Source organism: Delphinus delphis, chromosome 7 (genome assembly GCF_949987515.2).
Source record: "Delphinus delphis chromosome 7, mDelDel1.2, whole genome shotgun sequence".
Taxonomy (NCBI): domain Eukaryota; kingdom Metazoa; phylum Chordata; class Mammalia; order Artiodactyla; family Delphinidae; genus Delphinus; species Delphinus delphis.
In genome coordinates, this window is record NC_082689.1 from 3,165,789 (window position 1) to 3,186,822 (window position 21,034).

General features: G+C 52.4%; 1 protein-coding gene across 1 annotated transcript in view; it reads right to left on the reverse strand.

Annotated features, from left to right (window-relative positions):
• Positions 1-1,274: 1,274 nt before the first annotated feature.
• The window catches only part of RAMP1 (receptor activity modifying protein 1), a 47,518-nt gene continuing 27,758 nt past the window's right edge, over positions 1,275-21,034 (reverse strand). The window contains exon 3 of the mRNA XM_060015847.1: positions 1,275-1,893. Within this exon, the coding sequence (XP_059871830.1) occupies positions 1,638-1,893 (256 nt within the window). The 3' untranslated portion in view covers positions 1,275-1,637. The remainder of the gene's footprint in view (positions 1,894-21,034) is intronic.

The window sequence follows — 21,034 nt, forward strand, 5'->3', positions numbered from 1 at the left end:
CGCGGTGCCGAAGGGGAGGAGTCCCCGCGAATAACCGCGAGCGGCAGGACTTGCAGGAGGGAAGCAGGGGCCGCGCTTCTGAAGCGCCGCCTCCGGCAAACGCACGTGTCACAAGTCACGGGGTGATTCCCCCGAGCCCGGCGGTGCTGTCCTTCCGCGTGCGCACCGCCGCCCTGCTGTCACTGGACAAGGCTCGTCGGGACCCGCCCCGCCCCCGGTCCCGCCCCCGGTCCCGCCCCCGGTCCCGCCCCCGGTCCCGCCCCCGGTCCCGCCCCGACCGCGGCACCCAGCTGCCGGCCCCGCCTGCTCCCGGCCGCCCCTCTGCCGGCCCCTTTCCGGGAGGAGGATCTACGCCCCCTGAGGCGTCTGCGTCCTCGGGGGCAGCTGCTCTGGCGCCGAGTCCGCGCCGTGGGGAGGCCGAGGAGCCGGGCCAGCCCGCCCTGGGCTCCGGAGTACGGACGCGGGACGCCCCGAGGGATGGCCCGTCGTCGCTGCAGGGGGCTGCCCAGGGGGACGGTCGGGGCTCTCGGGCCGGCGAGGCCCAGCCCCTGGCCCGTCGCCACTGGGGCGCCGTTGCGGGGGTCCGGCCCCTTCAGCCCCAGCGCGGGTTCAGCTAATGTTGAAGAGCTCGGGGGCCGTGGCCTTGGCCCCGTGTCTGGGTGGCTGTCCAGCTGGGAGGAGGGGAGGCCGACGCGGAGGGCAGTGGGCCTGAGAAGGGGCAGGTCCTGGGCCGGTGGCGCTGCAGCCAATTGGGGGCTGTAGGGACCTCAGAGGGGGGTTCTGAGCTCAGGAGCCATCTGGGAGGGACGGTGCAGGGAGCTCCCTTTGGAGATCCAGAACCTTCTGGAAGCTGGAGCTTGGGAAGCGGTGAATGTGGCGCAGCAGCAGCCTGGATGGGTGCAGAGGAAATAGCCGCTGAAACCCTGGGGGACAGAATGGAGGTGGGTGCCTGGACCGGGGGCTGGCGAGGCATCTTTGGGGAGGGGCCTCAGTAAAAACTGAGCAGACCTGGCCTCCTCCTGCCAGTCGCAGCCCATTAAGCCAGTAGTTCTAGACAGAGTGGCGGGGAGGGGGCCGGGGCCTCAGAATCCCGGGGAGCAGCTTCAGCGCACGCACAGCGCTCAGCCCCCCTGGGACCTCACCATCATCGTCCCCCATATAGGTACCTGTGAGGGCGCCTCTTGTCAGAGAAAGACAAAATCCAAAGGGGCTAGAGTTTCTCCCATCCTTCTACTCCTGAGGGTCCACATCCAGAAAGAATGACGCTTTCCAAATTCAAGGACATCCTTTAATCACAAACTACTTATCCATGATCGAGCCAGGGGTGGTTCCTAAACACCTTGGGAGACAGCTCAGAACCCTCCCCGGAAACACTGACAGCTATGCTCTGCTCCCTCCCAGCACCTGGGCTGCCCTCCCTAGGGTGGCTTCTAGGTCAATGCCTGTGCCGTGACCACGCCAGAATCCTGCTGTGAGCTCTTCTCGGGTAGAAGAAGAGGGGACCGGGGGTCTGCTCTGCCACCGGAGTCCCAGAAGCCTTGGCCAGGCTCGGCCCCCACGCCCACACTCTGGCCTGCCCGGCAGCCTCCATGAGCGACAGCCCTCCCCCTCCCCTGCTGGGCACGGGAGCCCCCAGCCTACACGATGCCCTCCAGGCGCCTGCTCCTCCAGACCACCAGTGCCGTCACGAGCAGGGTCACCAGGATGGGCACCACGATGAAGGGGCAGAGGACACTGCTGGGCGGGTCCTGCAAGGCCCTGCCTGAGACGGGGCAGTCTCTGAAGTAGTGCCGGTGGACGGAGAGGAAGAACCTGTCCACCGCCGCGTTGGGCCAGAAGCAGTCCAGCTTCTGCGCCACGTGCCTGGTGCAGTCCGAGAGCTCTTCGTAGCTCCTGCAGATGGAGAAGCAGGTCGTCAGTCCCTGGTGGGCAGGGGATCAAGGTGGGACTCCAGCCAGGGGCTCCCCACCTCACTCCCCACTGGGGCGAGCTCCCCCAAAGTCCAAGCCCTGAGGCGGTGGCCCTGGCTTGAGAGGCACAGGTCCTGCGCGGGTCCTGTGCGGGCTCCCTAGATGTCCTGCACGTGCTCACACCCCAGAAGGCAAGCTGGGGCTAAGGGATTCCAGGAGCTGGGATGCAGCACCAAGGGCAAACGAGAAGATGGACCAGCCAGGCGTCTTCAGAAGGCAGCCTGGGACAGCGAGCCCTCAGGCGTGGGCAGATGTGCAGCCTCTTGAGCCCCTTGCTGTCTGCATCACCCCGAGCAGACGCCCCCCAGCCTGAAAGCCCCCCAGGTGTCCACAGGACTCACCGTGAGGCCCCCCAGGCCTACCCTGACCTCGCACCCCCCCATCTTCCCACACTTGCTGAGGAGTTTCCCACAGCACTGTCACCCTGCACTGCAGCGGGTTACAGATTTATTTTGCTTATTGAGTGTAAACACCGTGAGGTCAGGGATGTTGTCTATTTCGTTCACCTCTGTAATCCCAGTACCTAGAAGAGTACCTGGCACATGGCAAGAACCAGTCAATTTTTTATAAAAAAATTGTGGTAAAATATAAAGAACATACAATTTACCATTTCAACCATTTTTAGCTGTACAGTCCAGTGGCATTAAGTACTATTCCATCGTCGTGCAACCGTCACCACCATCCATCTCCAGAACTATTTTATTGCCAAATAGAAACTCTGTCCCCACTGAACACTCACCCCCATTTCTCCCTCCAGTCCCTGGCAATTCCCATCTGTCTTCTGTCTCTATGAAACCTGACTACTCCAGGCACCTCATAAAAGTGGGCTCTACAATATTTGTCCTTTTGTGATTGGCTTATTTCACTGAACATAATGTCCTCCAGGTTCATCCATGTTGTAGCCTGGGTCAGAATTTCCTTCCTCTTTAAGGCTGAATAATATTCCATTGCTCGTACATACTTTATTTTGTTTATCCATTCATTGACGGACATTCAGGTTGCTTCCGTGTTTTAGCTATTGTGACGAATGCTGCTGCTATGAACATGGGGGTGCAATTATCTACTCGAGTCTCGGCTTTCAATTCTTTTGGCTGTATATCCAGAAGTGGAATTGCTGGATCATATCTTAAGTCTGTGTTTAATTTTTTGAGTAAATTGTTTTTTTAATTTAATTTTATTTATTTTTTAAAAACATTTATTTTTGGCTGCATTGGGTCTTTGTTGCTGCGTGCGGGCTTTCTCTAGTTGCAGCGAGAGGGGGCTACTCTTTGTTGTGGTGCGCGGGCATCTCATTGCGGTGGCTTCTCTTGTTGCAGAGCACGGGCTCTAAGTGCACGGGCTTCAGTAGTTGTGGCATGTGGGCTCAGCAGTTGTGGCTTGCGGGCTCTAGGTGTGCAGGTTCAGTAGTTGTGGCATACAGGCTTAGTAGTTGTGGCACGTGGTCTCAGTATTTGTGGTGCATGGGCTTAGTGCTCCACAGCAATGTGGGATCTTTCCGGACCAGGGCTCGAATCCGTGTCCCTGGCATTGACAGGCGGATTCTTAACCACCGCACCACCAAGGAAGCCCCTGTTTTTTAAGAAATGAAGATTCAGTGTTGGGGGAAATTAAAATGTATTCAGTAGTTTCCAGAAAGTGTCACTTCTGCTCAGGATGGAGAAAGCAACACAGAGTGTTGATCCCATATGAACAGCAAAAAAAGCTGAAGAAACTACAAAATCATACATTTTCTTGAGTCCATCAGAGAGCTGAGACTGCAAGGCAGCAAAGTAACCTGAGTTTCAAGGAGGAGAAAGACGCAGCTGCTGTACCAGCTACATAATAGCTGAACTGCCCAGGGTTTAGCGTGGGCTGGAGAGTCATTCTGGAATTTCTGGGGCCCCAGATGCGGTGAGCGGGGTTCCATGACCATCTGCTCTTTCCCATGAGGCTCCAGGGGGTGCTCGTGAGAAAGGTTAGGGGCAGGCAGGGGATTGGCTGCTGTTTGGGGCCAGGCACAAACACCACACATTTCCCAAACCCTTCTCACAGAAGCAGCAACAGGCTTGGGGCCCTGGGGGATGAGCAGCTGATCTTGATGAGCAGTGGCTTCAGCTGAACGGGCCTGAAGCCCTTCCTACTTCCTCAGACCCCGTGCCCACAGGGGTGCGTGGTTTTTCTAAGTGAACGAGGACTCGTGTTCCAAGTAGAAAACAGAAGTGGAAAAAGCCACGGGAAGTCAGGACAGACTGGGTCTCATTGTGAAAAAAATGAATTAGCACACGTCAAGGGCCTGGCACAAGGTAAGTGCAAGTGTGTCAGGTATTACTAAAAACCAAAGTCCAGACTTTTGAGCTGGTCGTCCATCAACCACAGGGCTGCATGTTACAAACACTAGCTTGAATGGTCGTCTTTTTCCCCACCTCAGACCCACTGAATCAACGTGTAGTTTTAGGTGTTCTGCAGACGCAGTGACACACAGTCAGTCCTAAATGTTGTTCCCTACGCTCTGCCTGAGGAGTGAAGCTGGGATGTCCCTAGAAGGAGGTGTTGCCACCTCCAGGCTGGCCAGCCAGGATGGGAAGGACCCCGACCCAGGGACCTGTGACACCGGGGACCCCACGCTGAGGCCACGCTGAGGCTGAGCCCGTGGTGGGCTATTCTGGGATGAGGCACTCTCTCCTTGAAATACCCTTCCAGTCTGCAAAGCCATCCCCGTCTAAAAATATCCCTAATGGGCAGTCGGCTGCCCACTTCATCCTGTTTATTTATACCGAAGTAACAGCTGAAACTTTCAACAAATATTGTGAGCCCTGTCAGCAGGGATGTGATAAAAGAATTTCCTCCAGAGGACAGACATTCTTCTGTTCAAAAGAACATTGTACTGACTGAAGGGGCCAAAATAATCATGAAAAAGTATGCTTGCTTTCACCCTCTATTTTCAGTTCTCATGTAATGGAATGATTATCCTTTTTCTTGGCCAGGACTTTCTATTGTGGGCCCCTAAGTGAACTTTGCTTGGAATGTTCCTGAACACTGTGGTGGGAGTAGTTTCCAATATATCTGGGTCCCAAGTCAAGGCTTCTGGTACCATGCTTCATGGTTGTTTGACAGGAAGGTGCCCACTGATGCCCACAGGGGAGTCGTCTGCTCTGGGGACACCAACTAGCCCTGTCTGGCCCCGACGTGGAGTATGTGACTCTGGGCCCTGGTGCCCCACAGAACTGGGTTCAAATCCAGCTCCACCTCTTATGCTGAGTGATCCCAAGGGCCGCATCTCACCCATCCAAACCTTGTTCTCTTTATTCAATGAAGAGACAGGTACCCACCTGACAGGGTTACTGGGCAGATCAAGTTAAACAAGGTCAAGGGCCTGATGTATAACAGGTGCCCCGTAAGTGGACAGCTTCCTGACAACTGGTGTGTGGCCCCTTAAGCGTCCATTTCTTATTCCATAAACTCGAGTAAACGTTGACCAGGCAATGTGTGTCTAAGCCCTCAGAATATCTGAGGAGGAACCACTATTTTGGTTCACTCTCTCTGGACCAGTATTTGCTTCCATCAACTCAGGACAATTCACAACCTGGTGGCTTCCAGCAGCTTTAAATACCTGCTGGGAGGAGGGGAGGTGGCACCCTCGGCACCCTGGCAGCCGGGGCAGGTGAAGGTGAACAGGGCCCATTTGAAGCCGGCCTGGGAAGCCTGACTAATAAGCAGGTGAAAAAAATGTCTAACCTCACTTTTAAGGAAAAAAAGAAGCAAACATCCAAATAGAATCCATTTTCAAATGAAGAATATACTCAGGACTTCCCTGGTGGTCTGTCAGGTAAGACTCTGCACTCCCAGTGCAGGGGGCCCAGGTTCCATCCCTGGTCTGGAAAATGGACCCCGCATGCCTGCCACAACTAAGAGTGCGCACGTCGCCACTAAGACCTGGCATAGCCAAAATAAATAAATAAATATAATAACAATAATAATAATAATAAAAGAACAAGGTAATTTAAAAAATGAGAATACTCAGTGCTGGTGAAGGTATAGTGAAATGAGGCAGGTGCTCGCATCATCGCTGGTAGAAGATAAACGGGTAAAATTTTTCCAAAAAGCAGTTCGGCAATTATGTATCGAGAACTTCAAAAATCACAGACAGCCTTTGAGCCAGTAACTCTATTTCTGGGAATTATCCTAAGTCAATCACATGAAATGTAGACAAAAATAATGTAAGAAAATGAACATTACAGATTTATAATTATGAAAAAGAGCAAACAACAGGACAGTGAGGAAAAAATTGCTTATAAGAGCCTCAGCTATGTAGCTATTAAAATGATATTTAGGAGGAGGAAAATATTTATGTTACAATGTTGAACAAAAGAAAAAGCAGTTGAGACCAAATTATACCAACAATGTGCTTTCAGCATAAAATGGTCCATGTAGGAGGGGAAGACCTCAGAATGTTAGGAGGAGTTGTCACCACTAGAGGGTAGTGATATGAAGGACTTTTATTCTCCTAGCTCCGCTTTCGGGGGCATTTTCCAAGTTTTCCGCAGTGAGCATACATTATTTTTATAATTATATTTTTAGACAGCTCACTGAGGAAAAGGCCTGCAGAAAACTGGACATCGAGGTCCCTGAATCTGCAGCCGTGGGGCGCACATTTCCTCGTGTCTGGGGCAGCGGGGGGCCTTCGGCGCAGGGGACTCGTGTGCTGTTCTAACTCCCGAGCTGCGTGGGGTAAACCCCGTCCCAGGCAGGGCAGCGTCCCCACCACGGTGACACCCTCTCTCCCACCCTCTGCTTCCAGCACAAGGGGTTCTCCCCTCGCCACTTCAGTGGAAGGAGCTCTGGGAACCCCCGCCTAGGGGACACCTGGCTGGCAGCCCTGCTCCAGGCGGCAGTGCTGGGGGCTGGGCCCCTCCGAGCGACATAATGCGTTAGCTCGGTGGCTCAGCCGCCATTGGGCCCTCGCACACCTTCAAGGCTGCAGAGCTCCCGATGTCCGCTCACTCCCCGAAGGTCCCCAGGGCCTGGGCGGGCCGGCGGCTTCGCTCCATCACTCGCCTCCTCCAGGGTCTGGGTTGCCTCCGGGGTGGAACGGACCTCCCTGCCGTCCCCGCACGGATGCTGCGGGGATTAGACGCCCGGTCCCGAGGGGCGTCCGGACCTGGGGGCAGGGAGGGCCCTGAGGGTAGGTGGGGGGGGACGCAGGGGTGGGCTTCGAGGGCAGGACCCCCTTTCGCACCCATCCCCGCCGGCTCCCCGCCCCAGGCGCCCAAGGACACTCGGCTCCCAGGAGCGGCCCGGCCTCCCGGCCTCCTTATAGGAAGGGCGAGGCTACCAGATGGCGCCCCCTTCCCGGGGACCTCCGCTCCTTGGTCCCTCCTCCCCTGATCCCTCTCCTAGGGACCCTCCCTCCTCCGCCTCACCTCGCCTCTCGCCGTCAGCACCCCGCTCGCTCCCTCCCTCGCCCCTGGCTCTCGAGACTTCTCCCTCATCAGCAGCCCGGCGCACCTGCCTCCGCTCTTCCCGCCAGGTGAGGGGCCTTGGCGCTCTGCAGCCCTCGCTCCTTCCCTCCTCCGCCGGCGCCCAGACTGCAACATCCGACACCCGTGACATCCCCACCCCCATCTGAAGCCTTGGTCCAGTGCACAACGGGCGTCCACACCTGACTCCCGGGATGCCCCCCACCCCAGCCCCATCTCTCATGCCTGGGAAGCCTTGCCCCCTCTGAGTTGCCATGGATCCCCCCATTTCCGGGCGTCCCCTCCCCTCCTCCAGCCCTGTCACTGTGCCCAGGAGTAGGGCAGAGTGACTAGCCTTGGCGGGTTATTACAACCACATTTCTAATACCAGCTTCCACTTCTCTGCACTGAGCATGGGCTGGGGCCTGGGCATCTCTGCTCCCCTTCTCCTCCCCCAACCCGCTTAGTCAGGGCAGCCATCAGCACCCTCCCCTGCTTTCCTCCTCTCTGAAGCCCTGGGCTCCATTCACCATTGGCTCTTGGGGCCACAGCCCTGGCCTCTGCCTTCCGCCTCCCCCAGCCCACTGTCCACACAGACTCACCCTTGCTTCAGGCCTTCAACGCTCCCTGCTGCACCTGTGCTGGATTCAAAAGCCCTCATGTGGCCCCCACCTCTCCACTCTCAACTGTACCCTCTCCCTTTCACTGGCCACCCTGGCTGATACTTCTGCCTCAGGACCTTTGCACAAGCTGCACTTGCTACTTGTAAGGCTCTTAACCCCATCTTTAAAGGTCGACATCTGTGTATCCCTCAAACGTCACCTCCTCAAACAGGTGTTTTCTTATGCTTCAACCTCACTTGGATCTCCGGCAAAGTGGGGTTTTCCATCATAGTTGTGTCTTACTTTGTACCTGTGCTTTCACTCTTGATTATTCACTCACTGTTGGTCTCAACAACTTGACTGCAAACACCATGAGGGCAGAGAGAGTGTAGGGAAAAAAAGTCCCACTCATCCTGTTCACAGCAGTCATCTCAAAGGCAAGAGAAACAAAGGCAGAAGGGACAGAATGAGACAGATCGGCCTGGAGATGTGAGTAGGACAGCAGGAGTGGTGGTCTTAGCAAACACAGCACATTCCAGTGCAAAAGACAGTAAACGGGAAGAGGGGGCGTTTCACACTGAGAAGAGCGTTATCGTAGCTTCATAGGACAAAGACAGCCTACCGCTGCGAGTAATCGCGACGGACTCAACAAAATCTTCAGGTTAGGTGAATAGAAACTAGCATAAAAGTGAAAAATAAAGTTAATAAGCCTGACTCACTGACTATATGAGGAAGTTTCTATCCTACAGAGAATCAACAATCTTTTCAAAAGTCCCTGGATCCTACTTAGGCTCAAAGAAAAACTTGACAAATTCTCAAAGTGGAGATTTTAAGTCAGTATTCTTTGACTATAATATTAGAAACTAGAAATTAGTAGGAAAAGGATAAATTTTAAAAAAATGGAATCCCTAGAAACAGAAGATCACTCATATAATTTTAGGGTCAAACAAAGATTTAAAAATTCAATGATAGGCTGTTAAGAAAAACCAATGGCAATGCTGCACGTGAAAATCAGTGAAATACAGGCAAAACTGAATTCTGAGAAAAATCTGCAGCTGTAAATTGTCTTATTACCAACCAAAAATAAATGAAAATAAATGAAGAATCCAAATCGAGACATTTAAACAAAGAAGCACAAAGTAAATCTCTGCAAAGGGCACATAATTTAAATGCATTAATAATTATTAAAAACTAATATTTATTGATATTTTAAAAAACATAAAACTGAAAAAGTAAATTCAACAGTTGATTCTTTAGAAAAATAGCTACAATGAAATCACATTTCTGGATAGTCTAATCCAGAAAAAAAGCAGAGAAAACACCACTGTACAAAACCTCAGATGAAAGATTAGAACAAGTATGAGATTAACGTGCAAAACATGTGTGTTAAAAATCGGAAAATCCTTGAGGAATTGGGATGCTTTTTGGGGAAACAATAAATTATGAAATCCTGATTTAAAAAGTAGAAAATCTGAGAAGAAAAAACAGAAAAAGTTGTTAAAGAATTACTTTCACAGAAGGTGCTAGGCCCGGGTAGTTCTTTCAAATTCTTAAGATCACACCTAGGGGCAGGACAGGAATAAAGACCCAGATGTAGAGAACGGACTTGAGGACACAGGGAGGGGGAAGGGTAAGCTGGGACGAAGTGAGAGAGTGGCATGGACATATATACACTACCAAACGTAAAATAGACAGCTAGTGGGAAGCAGCCGCATAGCGCAGGGAGATCAGCTCGGTGCTTTGTGTCCACCTAGAGGGGTGGGATAGGGAGGGTGGAAGACGCAACAGGGAGGAGATATGGGAATGTATGTATATGTATAGCTGATTCACTTTGTTATAAAGCAGAAACTAACACACCATTGTAAAGCAATTATACTCCAATGAAGATGTTAAAAAAAAATTCTTAAGATCACAGAAAAAGATGTCAAGCTTCCCAGTTCTTTGAAAAAGTTAACAAAACCCTGATCCCAAACCTCTTAAGATGACCTGCCCACGTGCCTCAGAGCACTCACAAACAAGCAACAGATGTTCACTTTCACTTATAAATAGACATAGAAGTCCTGTTTAAGCGGCTGGCAATTTTAAGCTAGCCATATACAACAGAATAAAGTAGGTTTACTTCAGGAATGCTTTAATGCTATTATGATAAAATCACACTTCGATCTGTCAAAGGAAAATAACATATAATCATTTCAATACACGTTGAGAAGGCATTTGATAAAACTGAACATTCCTTTCTGATTTTAAAAAACCCCAACCTTATAAAGCACCAAGAAGTTCTTCTTAATGTGATAAAAAAAAATCTCTCTCAAGCCAGTAGCAAACACCACATTTGCTACTGAGGCATTTTCATCACTGTCAGGAATCCATTTATTTAATTTTCAGGTGGCCAGGTCTGTCTTCTCCCTTGTGGTTTCCACCTTTGGCGTCAGGGCTCCCACCCAAGGCTTCATAAAAAGTCAGTCACCGCAGAGCCCTTCCAAAGCGGGGAGGGGCTGCCCGCGCATCGGGCTACTTCCTCTGGTGACAGAAAGCCACAGAGGGGCCTGGCCTATGCTAGGCTTGGAGCGAGCCTGCCCGCCAGCTCACCTCTGCAAAGGGCCTCTGACCACAGACAGGAGGGCCGAGTGGCCTTCAGGGTGGGTAACCAAGCCCACGTGGGGTACTTTTCCCACAACCCACGGTGGGCGCACGGGAGCTGCCTGGAGGCAGTGCAGGACAGGGCATCTTTTGTTTTTCTTGACGCTGCAGGGAGCATATAAGGAAGTCCTGTTAATGGTTTGATTCAAAACATTTCACTTCCGACCCTGGTGTCGTCTGGGAACGCGTGCTGGGCCGGCAGGACCCAAGCCGGCGGTGCACCTGGAGCCCACCCGCACCTCCGGGACTTGCAGTGGGGGTCGGTCTGTACAACGAAGACCTTCCTAAACCAGGCAGATCAGAGAGGTCCCATCAAGCTGGGAGAGTCCAATGAGACCAAGTGACAGGAGTCGTCACGCATTTCCGCCGGCCCAGGGCTGACCTACAGGACACCTCGCCAGGAACGTTTTGAAATCAGTGTGAGCACAGCGTGCAAACTCACACTTGCAGAGGAATGTTTCCAAGGTTCTGACTATGTTGTAGCACAGGGACTCCTGGCATCTGGGCCACCCCGTTCTCCCTGGGAGCACTGGGAATTGCCAGGAATGACAGCACTGGTGAGCCCGCGCTAGGAGGTGTCCACTAAGACTCTCGGATCAGTAAATGAACAGAACAACGCTACAGGCTTCATACAAAGCCTGCTGGACGGCGGAGGTAAATCCCATCTCCCATCTTCGTGACCAGCTCCCTGGCTAACCTGTACCACCCCGACTGCGGGCATTTGCTGAGCGAGGTGGACGGACACCATCCTCTCGGAAAATGAACGATACGAATAAACCGGAGAATCAAGAACCTTGGAGGGGTTTTCCAAGGCAAGAAGAGGAAGACAAATGGAAATGGGCTGGTTTTTTCCCCGCTGGGTAGGAGACAACAACCCCTCCGGAAACACTCCCAGCCCATCCGGAGGTACCGTCAGCGGAACAATGGTGGAAGCAAGGTGGTCGGGGAAGACGGTGGGACCCCACTGTTGAACAAGCTCTCTTTGGCCCCATCCTCGCCATGTCCCCTCCCACCCCGGGCCTTTGGCTTCACCCCTTCTGTCTTTCGCTCTCTCAGTCTCTCTTCTCCTGGCCTGGAGCCAGCCTGGCTGTCCCACCCCTGAGACGTTCCACCAAGGAAAATGTGTCAGTGGAGTTTGGGAGATGCTGCACAGGGAGGTTCCCCCCCCACACACAGTACAGACAGGCCCTGAGGGGCTTCGGGAACCCAGTCCTCGATTCCCCTAGAACCGCGTCCTTCTCCACCTGCTCCCCCAGGACCCCCACCCTGCGGACACGGAGGAGTGCGAGCCCGTCTCCTCTCTCACGGTCTTCTTTCTGGCTGCTTCTCAGCGCTCACTTAGGAATGACCTGCTCCCTGACCCTCAGGCCGGAAGGGATTTCACGCCTCCTCTTCCGGAGGGGTGTGGTTCTCCCAGCCCTGCTTCTACAGCAGGGAGGTGGGAGAGTCCTCTCGCTGCTGCCCCGGTCCTCCCAACCCCGCCTGCGGACATCCCGTTCTCCAACCTCCAACCCAGTACGTTGGGGATACACCTCCTGAACGCCACCTCTGCGCCCCGCGGCTCCCCTCCCCGTATCTCGCCCATCCCTCTGCTCGTGCTGCAGCTGCCCACTTACTGTCCGTCCTCCCCGGACTGAGACCTCAGGGAGGGCAGAGCTCAGCTCCCTGCTGTACTCCGGGCCCCGGGACAGGCGCACCGTAAGGCTCAGTGCACGATGGTCAACGGATGCTGTGTCTGCAACTCCAGGAGCCGCTCGGAGCCCTCGTTCCCCGAGCCTGGGCTGGGAGGGAGGGGGTGTTGGGGGTCACCGCCCCTTCCAGCCTGGGCTGCCCTGGGGCCCCAGTGTGGGCAGAGGAGCCCTGGGGGCATCTGGGGTTCTTGCCTGGATATGGGGTCTGCCGTGGGGAGTCCAAGGCCCCCAGTACACACACCTCTCAGAAGCACAGGCTGCAGCCCCTACGTTCAGAGCTGTCAGTGTTCCCATGGCAGCCCCACAACCGGGCCCTCGGACTCCGGGGAAGGAGCGGGCGAATGCCCTGAGCAGATTCTGCAGCTCGGCATCCAGACCGGCAGGCCAGGCCACCTGGAAGCAGTGAGGGCAGTCACGTGGGGGCTGGGCTGTGGGAGGGGCCGTGTGGGGCCCTGTGTGGAGTGGGAAGGGTGCCCCCTCCTCCAGGCAGTGCACGTGGCTTGGGTAGAGGAGCGCAAGCTAGATTTCAGCTTCTACCTCGGCTAGCTGCCCCGTGAAGCTGCTGTATGTCCCTGGGCAAGAGACTCAGGGTCTCTGAGCTGTGGACTCTCCATCCGGGCAGACAGCCCAGGGCTGAGATGGAGGCCAGGGAACCAATGCACGTGGGAGTGGTCCCCACTCCCCGACCCCCGTAGGGAGAAGCGCCCAACCAAGGCAACTGCTATCAACTGAGGACGCCAGTGCTTTCCGATGTTTCTGGAAGATTTCAACAGAGTTTGGTGGATAACCCAGAGCTCTGCCACCGCACGGGGCAGCTCGTGACCCAGCCCTGGTGTCCTGAGCTTGGCCCTGGTCAGGCCACGGCACCTGTTCCCTCTCCAGGGTCTGCAGACAGAGCATCAGCTCCTTGCTGGCCCCCAGGCTTCCTCAGCCGGGCCCAGCCTGCGAGACACACCCACGGGGCAGGAGCAGGAAGGCCTAGAGGGGGCGAAGGGGCTGCTGGGCACCGGGCTGGGAGATCAGGTTCTAGGGACCCAAGGCTGCAGAGACCGAGCGAGGCAGGTACCTGGACGGGGCGAGTGGTGCTCACCCTTCCGCGTCTCCAGACGCCCTACTGCAGTTGTGGGGCTGGTCGGACATCCACAGGGGGTTCTGGGCTCCTGCTGGGAGCACGTGCACGCTGGGCCCTGGGACAGGCCAGGCCCAGTTCTCATGCCCCGGGTGATGGATGGGCAGAGGGAGCTGTGGGCATGCAGAATGCGGACCCGCTCAGACTGGGCTATGCAGCCCACAGACCCCCGCAGCCGGCCGTGACCCCCGATGGCAACACGCTGCACCCCCGCGACAGCGGAAGGCCTGGCCCTCTGCCGTCCAGAGGACAGGACACACTACGGCTATTTACATGGAGACCCCTCACAGCTGCTCCCCCACTTACAGACCGGGGAGCTGGGGAGGGGCCCGAGCGACGGGCCCCAGGTGGCAGCGAGGTGGTGGCCCCGGGGCCCGCGTCGGCTCTGCATGGCTCCGCCACGTAGGCCGCTGTCCCCTGCTCCCCGCTGAAGCCCCTCCTGGGGAGGGGCACCCTGGCCTCTCGGCCTCCTCCCCTGCGCCTGTTCTGTGGGCCCTGCTCCGGGCAGGAAGGAATCTGGGCACCTCTGCTCAGGCCGGCAGGAAGCGAGAGGTCTCTAAATCCATCCCCGGCTCCGCATGCAGCTCGCCTGGGCACCAGGCTCTCCACGGGTGGCGGGGCACGATGCCTCCTCGGAGAACAGGCCGCCGCGGGAACCAGGCTCCAGGCTCATGGAGACAAAGCCACAGTTTTGAAATTCAGTGGGTGTCCTCTGAGGCCTGGCAGGTGGGGCGAGACTGGGCCCGCAGTGATCCCGCCCTGGGCTCTGAGAACGCTGGGGGCTATGCCCACCGTGGGCCCGGCCACACGTGACCCGCTCTGACCCGCTGCAACCCTGGGACCTCCTGGGACCCCTGGGCGGACACCCGGGTCTAGCAAGGTGAAGCCACCGGCCGGCCGCACCCGGGCCTGCCAGGGCCTCAGGGCTCCCGCCCTCCCTGGGACAGGGGTGAACACACGTGTCCGGGCGCCAGCATTAGGCAGGACAGCCGGGCGCTACATTTGGATACTAACACCCCGGGGACATTATCCTTGTGAAACAACGCTGGTGGCTGGAGGGTAGGGCTTCCTCCTCCAGTCCCCCCTCAGCCCTGCCCCCAGGGCCCTGTGGAGCACTGCTCTCTGCCCGCCCTGCCCAAGAGGCCCTTTGTCTCCCTGATGCACTGGATTCTCCTGAGGGAGCTTCCCAAAGGCTTGAAGGACCCACCCACATATCCCACTAGCTTGCTGCCTCTGTCAAGGTGGCCCCCTTCCCTCTGTGCCCCTCCTGCCCCACCCCCCCTTGTTCAGAGCTCAGGGCAACACTGAGTGTTGGGGAAGGGCCGTGGAACATTCCACACCACGGAACATCGACCAGTGGGGGACTCAGTACTGAGCCTCGGTGCTTCCCCCTTTAAAATGGAAACAGTGGTCCCGGGCTCACAGCAAGGGGTGTGAGTCCCCCCTCCCCGCCCCAGCAGGAGGCAGTCATGAGGCTAAGAAGCCCCCACTGAGGTGCCCACCACACCCCGCACACGGGTACCTGGCCATCCCTGACCTCACAGCTGTGGAGGAGCCTCTGTCTCTGAAGGAAAGCCCCCTGAGGGCAGGCACCGTTTGTCTCCCAGTCCAGCCCCGAGTGGGCACTGCAGGTGGGGGGAAGGAAGGGAGCGTGGCCTCTCCTAACTCGATGGGGCCACTGAGACCTGCCAGCAGGTGGGACATTCACGTGGAACTCCGCATGGGCCTGGCATGGGACACGCTGTCAGGAAACGTGAAACGGCCCGCCTGTCTGGTCAGGCGTGCAGACGCCAGGCTGGCGGGAGGGGAACACAAAGAAATGCCCCACCCTGGGCTGCTTCCAGGAAAGCATGCAGGGTAGCATCAGCGGTCACGCTGGCACGGCACGGCAGCCTGCATCCCCCAGGGTCCCATGAAGATGACCTCCGGGCAGGGTGGCACTATCCCAGGCCAGGTCACTGCACCACCAGGACAGGGGACAGTGGCCGTGGCTTCTCTGTACCCCGACAGCTTCTTGCCCTATCCTCGCCCTGGGCAGAAGGCCATGCCGGCTGGCAGGGTGACCCCTCACCAGGTTCCTGCAGGGTGGCCTTGACACCCAGTGGGGGGTTGCAGCTGGGGGCCATCCCTTCCTACTGCTGGGGTTCACCCCCAGGGAGCGTGAGGGGCTCCCCAGCAGCCAGGGTGCTGGGAGGAGGTGTGTCCAGGTCCCGAAGCCTAAACCCACAGGGCTGTGGCTCCAGGAAAGGGAGTCTGCTCCCTGCGGCCCCTGCTGCTGCCCAGTGGAGAAGAAACATAACCAAGTAGGGTAGGAGCAGGCCACCCCTGGCCCCCCGGCCTGGCGACACTCTGTCCCACCTCCCCAGGAACACGTGCCCGTGCAGGAGGGCAAGCCACTGTCACCCCCAGCGAGGGCAAAGCTCCCAGTCATCCTCAGGGGCTTCTTCGTGACCCCAAATCACCCTGGGACACAAGCTTGGACCAGAGGCAGCCCCAGCGCACCGGGAGGATGAAGACACATGGAAGTAAGTGTCACAGGGACCCTGCAGACCACGCTGGCTTCTGGGAGGAGGTCTCAAAACTCCCCCACCTGCTCTGGGACCAAGTGGAGAGGGGGTGTCAGGCATTGGTGCTGCCCATCGACTCATGGCCCCAGTGGTCCTGGCTGCCAGGGTATGAGGACATGTGTCTTGAGAGCTGCCCCCAGGCAGCCCTGACTCAGTCACGAGGGCTCCAGGCACACGTCCTGTGTGCCTGCCCTACGCCTCTGCCATCTCTTCCTGGTCCCATAATTCTAGCAACCCATGAGCAACCACGCCCGAAAAAAGGAGTTCATATTTAAAAGACAAACCAAAATCTCTTCTGCCTCCTCTGATAACATAATGAAAACCCAGAGACGATGGGACAACAGCTACGTGAACTTCAGAGAACAAGGCTGTTCATCGTAGGTTTATTATCCTGTCAAGCTGCCACTCGAGTACAAAGCCAGCGAAAAGCTCCTTGGAAATTTCTGAGGTCTGAGAAAGTACTAATTACATGGCTTATTTCTAGGGTCTACTTCAAATAGTTGCGTGAATTGAAAAGAGGCACGTGAAAGGGAATGATGATGTTAAAAATAATGACATGTTTGAGTTAACAGTCTATTTGCACAGATAAGTAACCAAGAGCCCTGTCAGATCAACAGTTATTACTGATAAAATTCAGAACAACAAAGAGTACAAAAAAAAACGAAATAGAGGCAGAGAGAAAGAAGTAGGGTTTAGAACATTAGCTGACATCAATGAGGAGAGGCAGAGAGGAAGAGATAGGTAGATAGACAGATAGATGGACTGCAGGATGGATAGATAGACAGGTAGGTAGGTAGACAGAGGTAGATAGATAGGATAGGTAGGTAGGTAGATGGATACAGATAAGTAGATAGAGGGATAGAGGGGTAGATAGATTAAGTAGATAAATGGATAGATACATAGATAGATAGACAGAATAGGTAGGTATGTAGGTAGATGGATACAGATAAGTAGATAGAGGGATAGATGGATAGAGGGGTAGATAGATAAGTAGATAGCTGGATAGATAGATAGATGGACAGACTGACAGACAGATATGGAGGAAGCCAAAACCCCAGAGACTCCTGCTCTTTCATCAAGTAGAAGCCAAAGTATGTCGTTTGATAACGTAAGCAAATCAGTACAGGAATAAGCACATCTGTGTTTCACATTTCATGGCCGGTTGAGTGAAAAAATAGCTTTGCCAATATTTCCACCTCCTTTAAAAGGTAAAAGAAGATACATCATGTTTCAACGATAGGGAGAAGAGGAAAGAAATCAGCAACCAAAAGTGGAGTGCCTGAAAATAGAACAGAAAGGACAAATATGATGTAATTTTCTTTGCTTCAAGGCTTGTCACTCTCCAGATGGAACAAATAAAAGCCAGCAATAAGCTGCCTGCAAGCGAGACGATAAAGACGGAATCAGACGGAAGCCCGAGAAGAGCTACCGGTAAACTCCAAGCAGCTGAAACACCAGGGTTTTGATGTTAATATGAACCCAAAGATCATTAAAGCGAAAAGTATTAAGTATGATGAGGAGACATATAATGATGTTTCATGGATGGTAACGGCTACATGATAACATGGAATCTCAATGTTATAAAAACAGAGCAAAATATAGACATAAGACCCGCTAGAAAAATAGAAACAATAACAATATGATTAGAATGGAAGAACCGAATCATCGTCGAGCACATAAAAAATTCAGAAACACACAAAGGGCTGGATAACACAACAACGCAGAATTCATGATTGTTTTGGTGGGAGTTAAACAGAATGAACAGAACATGCTTCATTTTTGAGTATTCATGGTATGTTCAGAGAAAGGTCATCATATACCAGATCTCAAAGAAAACCTCAATAAAAATACAAGAGCAGAAATGATTTGAGCTATGTTCTCTCACTACATCAAGAAGAGATTAAGAACCAAATAGAAATAAAACATATGAGAATTAAAACACACTTGCCTAGAAATAGAGACACAGATGCAGAGAACAAATGTATGGACACCAAGGGGGGAAAGTGGTGGTGGGGTGGTGGTGGGATGAATTGGGAGATTGGGATTGACATGTATACACTAACATGTATAAAATAGATGACTAATAAGAATGTGCTGTATAAAAAATAAATAAAATAAAATTCAAAAAATAAAAGAAAGAAAATACACTTGCCTAAAGAAAAAGCTGTAAACAAAACGAAAAGACAGCCCTCACAATGGGAGAAAATATTTCCAAACGAAGGGACCAACAAGGGTTTAATCTCTATACAAAGAGCTCATTCAGCTCAATATCAAAAAAACCCAAACAACCCAATCAAAAAATGGGCAGAAGATCTAAACAGACATTTCTCCTAAGAAGACACACAGATGGCCAAAAAGCACATGAAAAGATGCTCAACATCACTAATTATTAGAGAAATGCAAATCAAAACTGCAATGAGGTATCACATCACACAGGTCAGAATGGCCATCATCAAAAAATCTACAAACAATAAATGCTGGAGAGGGTGTGGAGAAAAGGGAACCCTCCTGCACTGTTGGAGGGAATGTAAATTGATACAACCATTATGGAGAACAGCACGGAGGTTCCTTAAAAAACTAAACATAGACTTACCATGTAATCCAGCAATCCCACTCCTGGGCTTATATCTGGAAAAACTATAATTTGAAAAGATACATGCGCCCCAGTGTTCACTGCAGCACTTTATACAATAGCCAAGACATGGAAGCAACCTAAACGTCCATCGACAGAAGAGTGGATAAAGAAGATGTGGTATATATATGCAATGCAACATTACTCAGCCATAAAAAGAATGAAATGATGCCATTTGCAGCAACATGGGTGGACCTAGAGATTGTCACACTGAGTGAAGTAAGTCAGACAGACAAATATCATATGATACTGCTTGTATGTGGAATTTAAAAAATGACACAAATGAACTTATTTACAAAACAGAAATAGAGTCACAGATGTAGAAAACAAACTTATGGTTACCAGGAGGGAAAGAGGGGGGAGGGATAAATTGGGAGATTGGGATTGACATTTACACACTACTATATATAAAATGGATAATTAATAAGGACCTACTGTACAGCACAGGGAACTCTACTCAGTACTCTGTAATGACCTGTATGGGAAAAGAATCTAAAAAAGAGTACAGGATACATGTATATGTATAACTGATTCACTTTGCTGTACACCTGAAACTAACACAACATTGTAAATCAGCTATAATCCAATAAAAAATTTTTATAAAAAGAAAAGAAAAAGCTGTCTGAAGAAGAAAATACCTGTCTATTAAGAAAAAAGGATGGAAAAACGGACATAAAATCTACAGAAAGTGAGGAAGGAGGTCCTTAGGAAGAATCATCAGGTTTAAATGCCTTTATTATGTTTAAAAAAGTGAGAAAAAATGATGAACTAAGCATCTAAATGATATCTTAGGAAAGAAGTACATATTTTTTAAAAGAGGTGAGAGTGAATGCTGAGTTAATGCCAAAAATTTAAAAGAGCCATTGTTACGTAAAGCCTAGCCTATTCTGTAAGGACTATAAATGGGCACAATTAATGAGGAAGTGGGCCTCCTGAGTTCCCTTTGATGATTGAGGTGGCATCCACCCAAAGGAAAAAAGGGGGAGAGAAACACGAAGATAAAACAAAACTTGGATATAGAGGATAGTAAACATTTAAAGGGATGCTACGCATCCTTGTGTTTTAGTGAGAAATCTGGAGGATACGGCCCAAATAAATATAGCTGAAATACAAATAGGAAATAAGAAACAGCCAAAATTCATCAATAGTGGAGGAAGAAACTGGAGAAAGGAATTCCCCAAACCACCCAGAGCTGATGGCTTCGATGATGAGTTCATTCCAACTTCCGAGGGAACATCAGTTATTTCCTACCCTTGACCCCAATCGTCAGCTGAACACATATATTCCATTAGGCCAATAGGAGTCTGATCCTAAAACCCGATTAAGGAAACTCGAACAGAGGGAAATCAGGAACTGTCAATCAAGAAAATGCCGTTATGGGACTTCCCCGAGGTCCAGCGGTTAGGACTTGGCGCTTCCATTGCAGGGACGCGCCGGTTCCATCCCTGGTCGGGGAACTGAGATCCCGCGTGCCGCACTGTGCAGCCAAAAAAATAAAGAAAAAGAAAAAGCTGTTATACTGTTTTCACCGGGGAGAAAACAGAGGCCCACAGAGAGTGTAAGCAGTGAAAGAATCAGCAGGATTCGGGCCCAGGTGGTCCTATCGGAGCTCCACACTTCTTCTTTCCCCACGCTTGTTTTTTCTACTGATTGCTAAAAGACAGCACCCAAAGGTAACAAGTGGTCAATCCAACTAGGCCAGCTGCCAATCCTCAGGACCTTGTGGGGGGGGGGGGGCCTGCGGGGATCCCCATGGGAAGGACTCTTGCAAACAGGTGACGCTTCCTGAGTTGACTGATTGATACTGGCCGGCTCAATTAAGATCTCAATAGGACTTTTTATGGAATTTGGCAAAATGGTTCTCCAGTTGTTTCAGCAACATAGGTGGAAAATATATCAAAGAGAGCACAACACAATGTGAAATATAACAAAAGTGAACACACTCGTCTCGGAGGACCTCTCCCAAATTGTAGAAAATATCATAAAGCCATGATAATTTAAGTGGTGGAATATGCCCCCAAAACATAGGTTAAAATCAACTGAAATAGACTCTAATGTGTACAAGAAGGTATTAAATGTGTTAAACTAAGAAGAACTGAACGACTGAGGTAGGAAAAACTGTTTAACAAATTATGTTAGGATAATCGAGATAGGAAGGATATAAATTTTAATTCATGGCTTAATGTAACTACCCACTGTGTTAAGAAGATAAACATTATTTCACAAAACAGAACAACTGAATAGAAAGAGAACATAAGATGTGTGGCCACGTGACTCGGCTGAATTTGTGGAACAGATAGGACCCCGCTAAATCACAGAGCTCTGGGGAGAGAGCGGGGGCACACGCTTAACTGAATAACTAACTGAA